General features: G+C 35.2%; 1 protein-coding gene across 1 annotated transcript in view; it reads left to right on the top strand.

Annotated features, from left to right (window-relative positions):
* KNDC1 (kinase non-catalytic C-lobe domain (KIND) containing 1) overlaps window positions 1-16,965 on the top strand; it is a 54,972-nt gene that overhangs the window by 14,071 nt on the left and 23,936 nt on the right. The window contains exons 3-7 of the mRNA XM_010000129.1: window positions 3,198-3,344; window positions 5,389-5,506; window positions 5,864-6,885; window positions 14,669-14,783; window positions 16,851-16,922. Of these exons, the coding sequence (XP_009998431.1) occupies window positions 3,198-3,344; window positions 5,389-5,506; window positions 5,864-6,885; window positions 14,669-14,783; window positions 16,851-16,922 (1,474 nt within the window). The remainder of the gene's footprint in view (window positions 1-3,197; window positions 3,345-5,388; window positions 5,507-5,863; window positions 6,886-14,668; window positions 14,784-16,850; window positions 16,923-16,965) is intronic.

Here is a 16,965-nt window from a genome sequence, read left to right as displayed (position 1 = left end):
CTTTGAAATTAATCATGTTTACTGCCAATGCAGGAAATGAATTAAATAGCTGGATTTTCTTTCCCCTTTTTCTTGTGAGGATGACAGTGGTGGTGTTTAGGTAGCTGGGAGAGGGGAAAGTTAAAGAGGGGATTTACATTAAAGAAGGTTTCAAGCTGCAAAAAAAGATGAAGTTCTCAGTAAGTGTTTTCACATAAGAAATTAATTACAAGCTATGATGATTGATTGATTCAAGACTAGATTTCCGGAGTGTCAGAGAAAGGAGTATTCCAAGAGAACAGATTTTTGTGCAGGGTCAAAAAAAGACTTCTTTATTCAGTATGAGACTAGCCTTTCTCTTATACACAAAAAGATGCAATGAACAGAACAGCAAAATAGAGGGAGTGGAAGCCTGTCTGCCTGCATCTCAAGGACTTCTTCTTTTAAAGGCAAACTAGGGGGCATGAGTTATACCCCACAGTGAACAGAAAGTATTAATTGGAAAAAGTGGGGTAAGTTAAAACATTGCTCTGCTCTTCCTTCTCCTGTGTCCTATAATGTCCACATCCGTCCTTATCTGGATGAAAAAAATATTGTTGGAGGCAAGTTTTTTGTTCCATCAAAGTAAAGTTCCTCATATTTCTGCCCTGCTTTTGGAGTTGGTATCTGAGTTTCATGCAATGAGTTTACATTAATACCTGCTTTCTTATTCAGTATTGTAAGAAATAAATTTCTTTCTGAGAGAAGACTAATGAACTCTTGTTTATTCCTATTCATGGTGTATTTAAAATAGACACTGTACACGAAATCAGATGCTGAGGAATCAATTTGTAGAATTGTTGCAAATCTTACAAAATACATGGAATAACTTAATAATATTGAGTATATTAAAATACCACAGTACAATGTTACATTTATACCAAAAGTAATTTAAATAGAACTGCATTAATTTTTCAGAGTTTTTGTTCTTTTGTTCTTTTTTTTAACTCTTTCTGCTATATTGACCTTTGAGAAATGCAAAGTGACCTGCCTTACTGAAACAGAGTGTTTAACATCAAAGTAAACCAGTAAGTTCTACCCTCTTCATTTTGTCTTCACTGATCAAAAGGTTGTGAAACAATCTGCAGAAGAAAACAGAACAAAACAACCTTAAAAACGTCTTCATACATTCTTGTATGTCAGGGAAGGAATTTTGGTTGATTTTTTAATTATTTTTTTTTCCCACAAATTGGAATTTACTGAAGTATGAATCTAGATTTATTGGGGGTTTTTTCAGGTTATTGCTGGCCTTCAGTCTTGGGCAGGCTTAGAAAGGTGTTAATTTATACCAAGTTAGTTTTATAGCAAGTTAACTTCCACAGAATTTAAGACCATTGTCCTCTAAACATTTATTAATAGGAGTTGTGCTTCCTTTGTGAGTAGCTCTGTTCATCCAGGGTGAAGTTCATTTTCTGTAGCTGAACTAAATGTGGGTGGGAGTAGCAGGAACTTCAGGAAGTAGGAAGAAATAATGGTCTTCCCATCACCTTATTAGTAGGTTATTTGCTCAGCTTTTGTAGTTTCTTATTCTTCTGCCAATGTAGTCTGGTTTATTTTACACACACAAAAAAATGATGGCAGCCTGCAAACAACATAGTTGAGCTGCTGCTTGTATGTGGGTTATAGTAGCTTAATGTGGTGAAGGAGGGAGCCGTAACCCTTACTTTTGAAGTAGTTTAACACCATTTATTCTTCTGCTAAATCAAAAAATAATTCTAACAATTCCTGTCTGAATTCCTCTGAGATTCTCAAGAGCAAAATGGAAGTCTTCAGTTATCTCTTCTGCTTACTGGTGAAGCTGTATAATAGTGTAGAATTTGAGATTGAAATTACTGCCTTGCAAAAAACCTTTTTGATCTTTTCTTTTTATATCAGGTTTGGTTTTATGACCATTGTCCTAATCTTCGTATGTCCCAAGGGTAAATTAACACTAGATGTAGCAGTCAGCACTGAAGTAGCAGAAAGCACATGCTTTCTTTGGGGGAGGGCATTGAGGAGGGTGAAGTGAAACTGTCCAAGCTACACACTTACACAGCTTCCCAATGACGTAGTGTAGCACTCCCCTTTGTGGAGGTGCCCTGCCTACAGAACAAATCATCTCCTTACTAAAGTTTAGAGATAATAATACACTTTAATGAGAAAACAAGGGTGGGTAGAAGGGGGAGGGGTAAGAGAGGGAGGAAATTATTTTTTACCTTCAAGTCAGTCGTCTTTGTAGGGTAAAAAATTGTAAAACATATATCAGATGCATTAGTACAACCAGGTTTCATATACAGATCTGATCATTTTTATGTATGTATTTGTAAACCCAAGAGAGCAATGTTCAGTACAGTTGAATTCCTGGCTGTACTGCATCACCAATGAAGTCTTCACACAGACGTGTGCTTATTATCTTGGTTATAAATTTTACTGATTTGTGTTCTCTGCATGAAACATAAATAAGATACAAACCATCATAGATAAATTACCATTGCCACTAAAGCAGATATGAAAGTCTTTTGTTTAAGAAGCAGAATCTTTTTTAAAATTCAGAGGTAGCTGTGTTGTATAGCAAATCTAATGCATTAGCACTAGATTTAAGAAAGTTGTTGGCTCGCCTCTATTTTTGTCTGAGCTCATCACAAGGTTGTGGACTTTAAGAGGAACAGAGGGGGCAAACATTGAATATCTCTTAAAATTGTTTCTTAAGTGTCTTAAGAGACAAGTGATATTATGTTTTATTGTTTCTGCTGATTTTCCTTATACTTGATAGCACATATAAAATACTGCTATATATACAATTTTTTGTCAAAGTAGTATTTTTCCTCTGCTAAGAAGAATGCCCCTTCAATCTCCCAGCATACATCTAAATTAAATATTATTTGCACACACACAGGGCTGAGTTTTTTATATCTAACAGTAGTCAATGAACAATTTTAATTCTGATTGGTGTGGAAAAAGATGGTTCTAGCTGGATGCCACAGCGGTCTTTTGTTTGCAACAAGCATATCCCCTAAAGTAGGACTGAAGCCTGTTATGTTCCTCCTGTTTAAATGGAACTGCCTTTCCAGTAAACTGTTAACTTGTAAGTTAAAAATGAAGACAATGTAAGCTGGTCCCTTTTGATCATGGAGCTTTTTGGACAGGAGAGGGGAAAAATTGTTAGGATGTTTAATGCCTTTTTTTTAAACTTCATACAGGCGCACATCTATTCTTTGGGTGCAACATTGAAAGAAGCAATAGAATATATAGTGGAACCTGAGGCAGAATCGGCATTTGGGCAAGATCTGCATACGCTACTGGAACAAATGCAAGAAGAGAATCCTGAAAATAGGCCAGATATTGAGGTACAACAGCCCTACATAATTTTCTGTTTTAAAAAAAGTGACAAAAAATATTTCTGTAAGTGCTCATTATTAGATAGTCTTTATATGTAATATCCTCAGATTTTGCAATAAAGCTGAGGATTTCCTGGTCTCAACAGAAATCCTTCTTCCTGCTTTAATTGAAGAATTTCTGGCATTATGCTGTGAAATTTGTGTAGTGCCTCAAATTTTGTTTGGATTGCATTTAAGAAGGGGATGGAGGGAGCCATAGAATCACCTAATCGTTTTGGGTGGAAAAGACCTTTTAAGATTATCAAGTCCAATCGTTAACCTCGCACACTGCTGAGTCCACCACCAAAATACATGCCTGAGCATGCCCCTGTTCCTTGTCGTGTTCAAAGTAATGTTGTTCAAACCATTGATGTAAATAGATAAATGCTTAGTAGCATCTTACCGGTGACCTTTGGTTTTGTATTTTATTCCATTTAGCCTCTCATTTTACCTTTAATTTTTAGAAAGAATTTGAAGATATGAAGGACTTTTCAAGATGTTTTCAAAGAAAAATGTCAGTTACCTAATATAGTGTTATTTGACATTGTTGTGTGAAAGTTTGGTTTTAATGCATTGTTTTTGTAGATTTTTTAACTGTAGCTAGAAAAGAACACTTGTCCAAATGTGTCTTTTCTTGGATTCAGTTCCTCTACTACAGAATAGTGCTATCAAATTTTCTATTTTCTTTTTTCCTGAGTTGGTAGTACGTATTCTAAATTATATAGCACCTGTAAGCAATACTTTGCAGAAAGAGTGCTACAACAGAAGAACAAATTTTTCTAAAGTAAGTAATATTGGCTCCCTGGTTGAGGACTGCTCAGGTAGGAGACTGTTCCTGACATAGAGCCTACTGAATCCATTCCTGTATTTCTATTTTCCTGCTTTCGAGCACAGTAAGGAAAGGGGTTGTCTAGTGCTCCCTAACGTCTCCAGTTGCCCTGTAGTCCCTGGAAGCTATTGCTGACTACTTACATTAGCCCAAAAAGAGAGTGGGTCAAGGAAGGTCTAGGATAATATATGAAGGTTGTTTTGTGACTATCTGTTCTCTTTTCCATTCCATTTCCTACTAAGCCGAACTTCCCTGGGTGGAAGGGAGTGGTGTGAGCTATATGGAGGAAAAACCTGTAGGCTTTTCTAGGCTTTTCATTAGACTGCAGCACAGCTGGATAGCTGTCTCGCTTTTCCTTTCTGTCTTCTATTTGATATATGAACCAACAGAGCCATTTTCTTCCTTTGTGTCACAACAGCTGTAGAGCAGTTGAGCAGGGTAACAGGGAAGTCAGAGCAGCTCCTCAGAGCTGTATGAAGTCTCATCAGTGTTTATCTAGGAACAGTTACTGAGGAAACAGTGGGTTGCATTTGGAGAGGCAGCTCTCTTCTACTTCCTGTCCATAGTGACAGGTTTTTTAATGTGTAAATGTCTATAATTAATTGTGTGTGAGTGCTAATGCCATCAAATGATGCTCAGGCTACAGATTAAAGATTTATCTAACTGTTTCTACTTGTGATCTGATAATGACTGCTTTCTCTAATTGAGAATAGTGCTTTCTAGATGCTGGCATTTTGTTTTTAAAAGATCCAGGATTTACTTTTAATTTAACTTTTGTAATAAAAACATTCATCATCCTGACTGTGTCACTCAATTCCAGGGAATCACTGGCTGTTTAAAAAATAATCCACACTCTAGCTTTTTACATTTTCAGTAAGTTATTCATAAAGGATAACATTTAAGATTATTAATTTTTATCAGTTGTTCTTAGCTTTCTAACTGTAGGCTAGAACTTGAACTGCATTTAATAATTTCATGATAGCCCATGGTAAAAATAAGAAGTTAATTCATCCACATAATAGTGGATGAATAGTGGAATATACAGTATAATGAACGGTGCAACAGAGACCTCCAGTTTAGCATCATATAAATTTAGGTGTACTGTCTGAGTTCATGTGATTCACTTTAGTCAAAATTCACTAATCTATTAATTATTAAATAAGCATTTAACACTCTTTTCTGTAGAGCATTTTGTCATTGTGTGAAGAAAAATTGAAGATTGCTTCATCAAGTAATATTTGTCGAAGCCTGTCTGCTGTTGGAAGAAGGGTTCTTTCAATTGAATCATTTGGTCCTTCTCAAGGTAACCTTAAAATGTATTGAGGCTAGAATTTTTAGACTGCCTCACACATCTAATGATTTTTAAAATACTTTGTTTGTGTTCTTTCCTGATACAAGTTCCTTTCCAGATATTGGCAAGTCATTATTAAATATTTCTGTATTGGGGGTGGGGAGCAGGGGATGTGCAACTCTTAATGAACATGATTATCATATTTAGTGTACTTTAGTATGGAAAGTTACTGGTCCAGAAATAATACATTTGTGTAACATAGTGAAGATACATAACATCAGTAGCAGCAAAAGCAATATAAAGATTTACTAGGAAAGATTAGAGGGTTTTAATACATATTTAATATAAGCATCTGTTTTTTGTATCTAGATGTCTGTGATAACATGTGGAAGGGAAGAATATGTCAGAGAAGTCTGGGATCTAAATTATATTCAAATGAGAAGAACAGCATAGCAGGTGATTCGTCTGCAGTGCAGGATGTGACAGCTACCTGTCATAAAGACTCTTCTGTATTTAGTATGATGACTAGCAGAGAAAGTGGTTTGAAGGAAATGCAAATTGATCTGGATAATGAGAAAACTCAACATTCTCAACTTGCAACTCAAGCTACAAAGAGCAAAGAAGAAGACAAACATGCAGTGTATACTGACGGTCTTGCTAGTGTTGCTTTGGATATAAGATCATGTGTTATTGACCTGGAGAGAGATGGCATTTTTAAGAAAGGTTCTTTGAGAAAAATTAAAACTTTTCCAAAGCTACCACTTGAACCCACAGATACAAATAACTTTTTTACTTCTGTAACCAACAATGGACCACTAGTTAGGAAAAATTACTTGCTAACACAAGAGTCAATACCTCTAGACAATAATAATGAGGTTGCTTTTTCAAAGGGAAATCTTAATACATTTGCTATTGGTAGTCCACCAAAAATAGAACCAAAGACTCACCAGGTTGATGATCTTCACTTGGAAGCTTCATGTGTATGCACACAGGTGTCTGGCATGAATCTAGAAGAACATATGTCACTTATTAATGGTAAAAATATAAGTTTTGCTTCATCTGATTACAAAGAAGACTGTTCTGATGCTACCTCTGAGATGCCAAATACAGCTAGCATGCTAAAAGGTCTAAATGGATCTATTGCCAGAGCAAAAATGGTAGACAATTACATGGCGTTGGAAGACTCTTCTGAAACTTTTCAAGGGTCAAATGAAAGTTCTTTGCCACGTTTTAACAAGATGGCTTCAGTGTTAACGTCAAAACCCAGTGGGAACAAATATGGATCAAACCTAATTAGGTCTCCAGAGTTAAGCAACGATGCATTGAGCGCAAACAATAATGAAGATAATCTTTGTGGAGGCAGAGGGTCAGAAATCAAAAGTAATGAGCAGGTAGTAAAAATAAAGTCTTCATTATATAGTTGCTGTAGTCACTTATGTGGAGATGAAATGACTTAAATGCAGTATGATTGCTTCCCCCCTTGCTCCTTCTAACCTACTGGAATTTTGATAGTCTACACTCTGCAACAGTTAATATTGGAAACACGGTTATCCCTTTTTCCTTTTAAGAAGTTAAAGTGCTACAGTGAAATTTATGCTATTGCAAAAGCAACCTTAATTTTAAATTAATTTATTTTAAAAACAGAATATTCTTGCTAGAGTTAGAGCAGCATACTCAATAGTTTATTACATTTGTAAAAGAACATTACCAAAGCATATGTAGATTTTTAAGTCTTTATATCACTGCCAATGCATAAAGTTCACTATCTTGCAGTGGGCCTTCAGAGTGCTTGTGAAAATTCCAGAAAATTTCCTCACTGTAAGCCTGACCTCATTGAAATCAGTGGCAATATCCCATCTGCTTTGAGAGGTCAAAAGACTCCCCCCTTTTTTTTTTTCATCTAAGTGTACATTTTAAGTTTTTGAAAATTGTACATATGCTGTATCTGTTCTGTGTTCTTAAATTACAGCTTCTGTGTTTGTTATGTATATTTCATGATGGAATTCAAATACGTGCACAATATTGTTGATATGTTGTCTTAAGCATTTTGTCTTTATAAATAGCCAAATAAGAAGAGAGAACTGATAGTAGTAGTACGTAGTATGGTCTCTGCTCAAATTGCATATTTTCAGGGTGGACAAGTTTGGTCTCTGACCAGATGTTTTTTCTCTTGTGCCATGCTCAATGTGATGTAAACAATCCATGTGATAGGAGAGCTGCTGGCTAAAAATGCAGGATGGCTGATGCTTTTCCAGCCTTGCTGTGACTTGACAAAAACTAAGCAGCACAGACTTCACACGTTTCATTTCCAGAAATTGTGCTTAGGTCAAGATGTTGGGGTTTTTAGCTTACCTGTCTATGGACAACCCAGCCTTGTCTTCCTTCCTTAATAGCCAGTCTTCCAACCATCCTGTGCAGTGGCATCTAGGGTTATTTTCAGTCTGCATCTATGCCTCTTTTCACCTTGCCCAAACACCAAAATTACTGGATTAATAACCTAGGACTGTCAAATGTGTAAAGATCCTTTGGTTCATCATAATTTAAAAAATGAATGCAGCATTGAAGATTCTGTTCTAACTGCTTTTTTCCCTCTGCTGTCTTCTTCCCTTATTAATGTGCACTTACTAAATTCATGTTGCAGGAGGATAGTATATATGGATAAATACCATGTGTCATGGTTTTGCTCTCTGGGGGCATTACTCATTGCATGCATATTGAGTTATTTATTTAGTTTTTAAATCTTACAGGTTTATTCTTCAGACTGGAAAGAGATTGTATTGTAGACACATCCTTTTTTCTCTTTTTTTTTTCTCTCCCTCCTACTTTGGACTATGCAACCTTGCATACTCAGAAGAAAGTGCAGAGTAACAATAAGATTTATGATAGTTCCAAAGGCTTCTGCTTTTGCTACTGCATTTGTTACTCTGGATTTACATGAAACTGTTTTATTCAGTAGATGTGCTGGTGTTTCTAACAAGGATTATCGCGATTTCAGTCATTGACTTCTTGTGAGAGAGCTTGTTAGTATGCAGAAATCCAGATGTCTTATAATTCAAGAAACAAAAGCAACTCTCATCTTATGTGTAAATCTCTTTGCTGAATAGAGATTTGATATTTTTATGCTAAACTGTATAAACCTAGGAATTAATTTGCATGGTGTGTGTAATGGAGAGGAAGGCTAAGATAAGGCAATCGGGTCCTTATAAAACCACTCCCACTGTTTTTTTGTTTTGTTTGGATTTTGTTTTTTCTTTCCAAGAAGTAAAGGTACCACACTTAATCACTTGCCTCTGTGTTAACTAGAGAGGTGTGGTGAATAAGCTTCCATCACTTAAGAACATAAATTGAGTATATTGGTAGAGGTTCTTCTGTACAGTAAAAAAAATAAGTTGAAATAAGATGTGCATTTTGTCCTTTCTGAATTATCAGACAACTGTTTAAGTCTGCGTATATGAAAATACTTCCAACAAAACAAAAAATCTTCCTCAGAATTATAGTTTCCCAAAATTCTTGCACAATTTGAAAGCTATAATGAAAGTTCCAATTGCTTTTCCTGCAACAGTACTTGAGAATGGCAAATAGAAAAGGTAAATGAAACTATGTTCTATGGTTATTCTGCCAGTTTTCTGAAATCCTCTTTTTCTTAAAATATTTCATCATCAGTTTAAATAAAATATTATTTCAGCCTGGACAGCATTTCATTCTTTCAGATAAGTAGGCTTTTAGTAAAAGTTAGGTTATCCTGCTCCCACTGACTTCACAGGACAATCACAGTAAATTGGAAAAAGTAACTCTTATTTCAGCTATCCTGATAAGCTGTGTTTGTTGTAATACATATGATCTAAAAGGAACACAGCAGTATGGTTGTCTATGAAACCAGAGGTTTTTATAGCTGTGTTTTCAGAAGAAAGGTTTTATAGACTTATACTCTATATTCTTTTTTAATAATCACTTCTAGCAAGTGTTCAGGTTCTGCCATATAAAAATATTATGCTTCTTAAAGCTTGTTAAAATCCTAAGCTGGTCTTCAAAACAGCAACAAAAACAACACAAGCCACTTTGATTATTTAACTGCTATAGAGAGGAAAAAAAAAGCATTTAAATGTATCAAGATTGCGAGCAACACCTAGATTTCTGAAATAACTCATGGTTCCCTGAAATGCTGAACTTCTAGACTGATAATCTTTGTTTTCTGAAAGAGGTTAATTCATTTTCAGTAGTCATTCAGCTGTATGGCAGACACTATTATAAGTCTTCTTAGATAAGGGTTTTGTTGGTTTGGGTTTTTTGTTTGTTTGGGTTTTTTTCATCTTTTTCCTCTTCTGGAAAACAGGTTTTGTTCCTCAGGCAGTTTCTGCCTCTGTCTTGCCTCCTGACAATTGCAAAAATAAAGCTATGCTATGCTACACCTTATGTAAAAAAGTTACCGCTGGTGTTTTTGTACACTTTCAAGTTCCCTTTCATGTCTCTATGCCAGAATTTTACTGAATACCTAAAAAGCTTTGATTTGTTTTAGGAAGCTGAAACATGAGTCAGATAGTTTGTTGACTTACTGCAAAGGCACAAAAAGTGTAAAGCCCTACCTAATATGACTTCTATCTTCTGGGCTAAGTGGAAAACACCTCAGATTTACAGCACTGCTCCTTCACTAGTTTTCTGCAACAGATAAGCATAATTGCAGCAAACAGAGCTATAGGAATAGTATCTCTAACATTTCTTTACATATATTTTTCTTTAGAGAAAGTGCTATACCAGTTCCATCCGGTTGAAGATCAACCTTGTCTACTCTGGAGAACAGTTTTTCTTACCTGTCAATACTTCTCCAGTGGACAATATTTTTCTAATGCCCCAACACTGCTTCTTAATGTTATGTGCTTTACTGCTAGTAAGCATTACTAAAAATACTTGCTTGCTTTTGTCTGGCTACTGCAATGTAACTTGTGAGGGTCTTCCTAGTAATTTTTATAGTTTTGCATGCCATAAATAAATATTTTTCACTTCAAGTTTGAGTGAGGATCTTTTATTTCTCTAACCAATTTCATTCCAATCAGGTGTGTGTCATCTCTAATACTTATAAACATTTATTTGTGATTCCAATGCTGTCACCCATGGGAAGGGTTAACAGGAACCTGAGATGTAACACGTTTGTTTTCTCTTGGTTATTCATACCTAGTCAATCCATGAGAGCAGTGAAAGGCCATGTAGCTGAAGAATTACACTTGAACTCTAAGGAAATAACTGAGGGAAAAAAAAGTTGTCTATTCCCAGAATAGTACTTATTTTAAAAAGAATCATTAAAATATTGCTGGCCTAGGCTGTTTAAAATATACCAGTACTGCTTTCATAAAATGTCATACATTGGCATAGTCTGAATACTTTGAAAACTGTGGTTTTGCAATTCTTGTGCCAACAATGAAATAAAAGATCAGTTAAATGATCTTTGCAGCACTGAAGAAAAAAGCCCTCACTTTTTCAACAATTGAGGTTTAAAATGCAATCTTTTTGGCACAAAACTAAATGTCACCAGCATGTAGCTATAGGCAATACTCAGTCATGTGGCTTTTTCATTTTTTCTGTCAAAATTTTCTGTGCTGTGTAAAACATTTTCTTATTTTAAAAACTAAGTTATGTAACTTGTGTTATGAAAAGGTCTGGTTAAAACAAGTACAAATGTCAGGAGGTTGCAGTGGGGTATAATTTTTGTTCTCTGATGCAATTTTGCTGGTAATTATAAAGAAATGTTTTATATCAGTATTAAAATAATGCTTTAAATGAAGTGGACTTACAGTCTTATGGCTGCTGAACAATTGTCTTCATTTTGCTTTGCTAAAATGTCTGAACAGATAGTTAGGAACATTCCATGCTACAAGCATTTTGACTCAAAATTTTAATGTTTCTAACACTTAAGATTTTGTTTTCTTGATGGTTGAGCGAGATTTTTTTTGAAGATGTAGGAAATAGTAATAGCCATGAGGCAGAGACTTGCATGTTAAAACAACCAAACCTCAGATGCTTAAACAAGGGAGTTTTACACCTAGAAACATTTACCAAAACACAAGTTTGGTGGAATTTGAATGCACATTGTGCTCAATACCTGCTTAGAGGCTTAAATAAAAATTGCCTTATAATGTTAGGTTGAGAACTGCATTGCTTTGCTTTTCTTTGGAAACTGTTTTAACCAGACTACCTTTGTTTTTCATCACAGATGTAAAGTGTGATGGCAGATGTCTTCTGTGTCTTGACTGTATCAGATAACTTTTACAAGATGTTAGATGGACAAGTCCCCAGCAAGTCTGAAACCTCAGTCTTCAGATTAAGTCTTCCAGAATTTTCACTTTCTGGGGTAGGAAAGTGAGCAGTTACAATAATTAGGACACTAGAAGAATGACCACCTCAGATACATTTTTCAGGATGAAAAGTAATAATTTTATATGGTCAGGGTGGGGAGAGGCTTGAGTTACAGTGAGAGACAATAGCAATGCACTAAGTTATCAGTATCATAGGAGAACAGCAAGCATAGAACACTAGCTAACAATATTCGTATCTAATGTTTATTTAGCATGCTTGCTAGAGAGAGTTCTCCAGTTTGTAACCAGACTGCATCCTTTTTTTTCCTGATGCAGGTTAATTTGGCCATCATGTGGGTGGCAGTGATTCTCACTTCTGCTTTTCCTACATCCTTTTTTTCTTCAGAAACTGAATTTAATTTTCTGTTATGTTTTCATTCTCATTTTTGTTATCTGTCATTTACACTTTCTTTTTTTCTTACCATAAACTTTTGCTGCTGCTTTTAGGGTTAATTCTTGTTTTCCTGCTGTGCTTACACCTCTTTCTGTCATTTCCTTCTTGGCTATCCCAAAAGTGGTGAAAAATACCTTTAATCTTTTTGCTGTACAACTAACTTCAATCTTCAGTTTAATAAGAGATTCTTCTTTCCCTTGCTAGCCATTCATCACATTTTTCTGAAGTAAGAGGTGATTTGTATATTCAATAGAGGAATTCTATCTTTCTCTCTTGCAGCTTTTAGAACCTTTAGGGACATAAACTTGAAGAGAAGGGATTTTCTTACTTAGAAACATGTGTCAGTAGTTTGTACTTACTACAAAACTATTCCCAAATCTCAAAACCTTCTTAATGTACTTCTAGTCCATCTGTGGAATTCCTCTTTCCATTTCTCTCCATTCATGTCATCTGTGCAGGGTGAATTTGAAGATTTGGCTGCTGTGAAGTGTCTGTGAGCAGAGACATTTGAGGCGTGTGAGAATTGGGATGTCATGGAGGGGGCAATGTGGCACTAATCAATGATAGTGATCAATCAACAGTATGGAGCTCTGTTTTGAATGTTCTCTAGACTCATACAGTCCTTTGACTATCTGACCTCTTCCTTCCTGCTGTGTAATTATTTTTTTTTCTAATCAGGCAGTTCAAGAGCTTACTTTTCTAGATATAATGAAGGAATACATGGATGTAAAAATGTGGAGCTCCTGGATGTTGATAATAGCAAAATTTGAGAGCAAAGCCAGGTTATAACCTGGCTTCAAATCTGTCTATGCTAAAACTAATTTTTGCAATGTGCCACAATGGAGAATAGGAGAATAAAAGCACCAAAATATTTTTTATATATGCTGGAGGTAGGCAAAACATAAAACATTTTAAGTAAATCAAAAGGTGTGTTTCCTGGCCTATCTTGTTAAAAATTTATGGTTTATCTGGTTCAGCTTCACAGAATATTTAAACAGTACGAGCCCAAAATATTGCATTCTTTGAGAAGGTCTTCTGATAAAAAATGTTAACACAGTTTCAGCTACAGAAATCAATGTGGTTCTTTTTCTTCTCCCAGTAGAATGCGGGGAAGTTATTTCTGTTTGTTGATCTTGATTAAAGTTAATGCAATACTCTGTTCATTGCATATTTTATGATAAAACCCAAATAGTGCCTCAGCAAAGCGTGTTTCATAGCCAGGATCATGAAAAAAGGTGGTGGAGACTGATTTGTCAAACATGATGATGTACCACTATTGTGTGTTAGAGAGACTCTTAATCTATTTAGATTTTACAAACTCTGATAGGGTTATAAATGTGTCTTTGAAGACAATGGGAACAGTTTGGAGGTTTGAATTTTTGTTTCTGTCTCTGAGTTAATCCTGAGTTGCTTCTGGTACTTCTTTTTACCAATGTGGCCTAAGGTTGACATTTAGAGATAGTAAACCATCTTAGGGCTGCATGTGCAACAGAAAATACTCTGTGCTCTTTTTTAAAATAGTTGTATGGGTCTGCTCTAACCCAGAAACCTCTGAATTTTTTACTATTCCTTTGGTAGTTGAATGGTGGTCATAAGGTCATAAGCTAATGTCAAGAGCCAATAGTAATGATAAGCTCTTAGCACAGCTTGATCGTATGTAGTACTATCAATGTCAAGTTCTTCTATTCACCTCCCTAAAAAAAAAACAAACAAAACAAGACAAAATGTAAAACACAGATTCTCTGAAGAACAGTCAGTTTCCATGGAACAGTATCTTTGATGCATTAAGGCATTATGCCAGATATCAAAAGCTAAATTTGTAGCTATAAAAACAAATGCTGCTACTACAAATTGAGCAGCCAGGAGTTAAAAACAGAAAAACATGCCAGGACTTCAAATAAAACTGTCATTAATTCTTTCAATATTGTTAACATCTTTCACAGAAGAACAAGAAATGTTGATGAAATCTCTAAGGTAAGACTTGTAATGCAACTGTCAGGGTAAATCAAGATTTGAATGTGGGATTGTTTTTGTTGGTGGTGATCATTTGGATTTTTATGGATCTGAGTTTATGCAATGCTCCTATAATTATGTGTCATCTTTGACATTTGGAAAGAATCTTTCCTTAGTATGATAAGAAAGAGCTTCCAAACAGCTCACGTATCCTGCAACACTTCTATTCTTGCTGAAATCTCACTTGGATTACAATTTTGTTATGCAATTAAGAAACTACTAGTTCATCTATACAGCTAACTGTGCAATGCTTTTTCAAGAAAAAGTACTATTAATTCACTACTGGCAAGTGCAATAAATACCTTAATGCTGTTAGGTGTGTGCATTGTATATTAGAATTTACTTTCTCATTTCATCAGTAAACCTGTTTTCGTTGTGATAACTCTTAATAACTTTCTGCATCTTCACTCTTTTTTCCAGTGGATCTCTCTAAAATTCCTGTTGTCCTGGTATGGTAAACCTCTGAAAGACTATGAACTCTGGGCATTATGTCACGAGTGTTTATGCACTCTGCAGACTTACATAGATTATCCAGGTATGGTCTTAATTATCTTAAAATAGTTATGTATTTCTGTTGATTGTATTCATGTTTTCTTTATTCAGTTGATGCAAAATGTCTCAATTTTCATTTTGCATACAGAAGAAACAATCCCCAATATTTCTAACTTCACTCACATAAACTATGACTTAGAATTTTTACTCAATTTGGGATTTTCTTCCACATACAGAAGAATGTCTTCTTTTCTCTTTCTTCTGAGTTTTGGTGGCTTTTGTGTGGGAAACAAAACTTTATTACTTCGAGTAGTGAAACAAAATTTGTGTTTAGGCATTTTGGGGATGAAAAAAACTGTACTGTGACTTTCAAGAAAAGCTCTTGGGACTTGTATCTTGAAAGCAGGAGGATGTAAGTTTCTTATATATGTAAACGTAACATTTCCTCTCTTGTCTGGATTTATTTTTGACAAATGAATCCTAATGTCGTTTTGACAATACAGGGCTTTGTCATTTTAAGGCAGCCAGAGTCTTGTCATGACATTACTCCTTACACATTCCATATGCTTCAGTTTATAGAGGAATTATCAGAAATCAAATTCTGTGAGAGGAATGGGAAAGTATCTTTTAGCAGAATTGGAATATGTTCTATGTGACTTCAGAGAAGACCATCCTAAATTTTCATAGGCGTTCTTAATGTTAATTTAGCTTTTACTACTAATAAATCTGTAGCAGTTCTGATAAACAGCAGAAGTTTTTGTCACCACCACCCTGTCTTTTCTTGATTTAAAAAGCCTGCTTTTGAGGGATTGGGCAGGGATGAATTTGAAATCTGTAATTGAATATAAACAATTTCATAGTAAGATACAGGAGACCTACTGTATCTTTTTGGTTTGCAACTTCAGCTATTTTATCTTTTATGATATAAAACTGTTAAAAAGGAAATTGGTTGTAAATTGAGATTTCTAAGCACTTTGAGCAATGTTACCCTTAAATTAAGTATTTTGTATACCTTACACCAGAAGGATTATTGCAGCCTTATAGTATGTACCTACTGTTTGTGAAGGTTTCGAGTAACTCCACAGAGGGGCTCAGATTCTAATTTAATGTGCCTAGCCAGCCTCTGTTATTGTACTTACATGCACACAGAATGCATACATTTTTGAAAGACTGAGTTGTGATCTGAGCCTTATGTAGCCTATAAAAATAAACATAATGATAAAAACCACTAAATGGAAGGCACCTTACTTAAATTGCCATATTTGACCAAAATATCTACCTTGAAATTGAGTATTGTTTTTAGATTTAGAATATTTTTGCCAGGGGCTTCTCTGCCTATTCTGAGAGTAACTGTGCATTGTGGAATGACTTACCATGGTGTTATTACTTCCGTGTCCACACATACACATAAGGTTCTTTCAGCATTTCTTTTGAACAATATTAACTGATTAAAGGTGAAGCTGGTAGCATATAAAGTGTTTGTTAAAATAGCCTTTGCCTTGACACTTGAATAAGATTGGTAGCTGATGAGTCATAGTTAAATATATGAAATGTGAAACAAGCTGGTTTCTTTATTATTTATTCACTTAAACAGCCTTTCCTCCAAATCCTTCCTTGTTTACAATTTTTTCATTACCCTAAGCAGGAATTATTTGTGTAAGAAAGCATACCCAAAAGCTATCTTCTTTACAGTAATTTTTAATTCAATCCTGCTGCAAAAGTGCTTCTACTCTCTGTTGAGTTTTTACTTGTTTCCTCTTGTCTTACCAGAGGATGTTGCTTACATGTTTTGGAGTGCTTTAGAGAACCTAGATGAGAATTTTCATGTTGTATTGTGTTGCAGAGTCAGGGCCAGAGAGGTTAACTGTTAAGAAGCAAAGCTAATGAGCATGAGGAGTTCTCAAGGAAGCTGTCTCTGCCCAAAGAAGCAGCAAAGGTTCTATCTAGTCTAGGAAAGCTTTGCTTTTCAAGACATGCAGTTTAGGTCCAGCTTAAATGTTACTGAAGGTAGTAGGCAAACCTTTATTTACGTTAAGCATAGTGAACAATTTAATGGCTTTAGATGTTTAGATATTTATTATGCCTTGCCCTTTTGTGGCTTTTTTTGCAGTGGTCTTATGTTTGGACTCTGTGCTGATTGACTGCCATGGAAATATCCTCTTTGTGGCTCCAAAAGCTGAAGGTAGAATAATGCATTTTGTGCTGTCCTTTTGTGTCTTTTATGG

The sequence above is a fragment of the Chaetura pelagica genome, unplaced genomic scaffold, assembly GCF_000747805.2.
Source record: "Chaetura pelagica isolate M959 unplaced genomic scaffold, ChaPel_1.0 scaffold436, whole genome shotgun sequence".
NCBI classification, from domain to species: Eukaryota; Metazoa; Chordata; class Aves; order Apodiformes; family Apodidae; genus Chaetura; species Chaetura pelagica.
The sequence above is the reverse complement of the archived record's forward strand: the minus strand, read 5'-3'. Positions and strand labels throughout refer to the sequence as shown.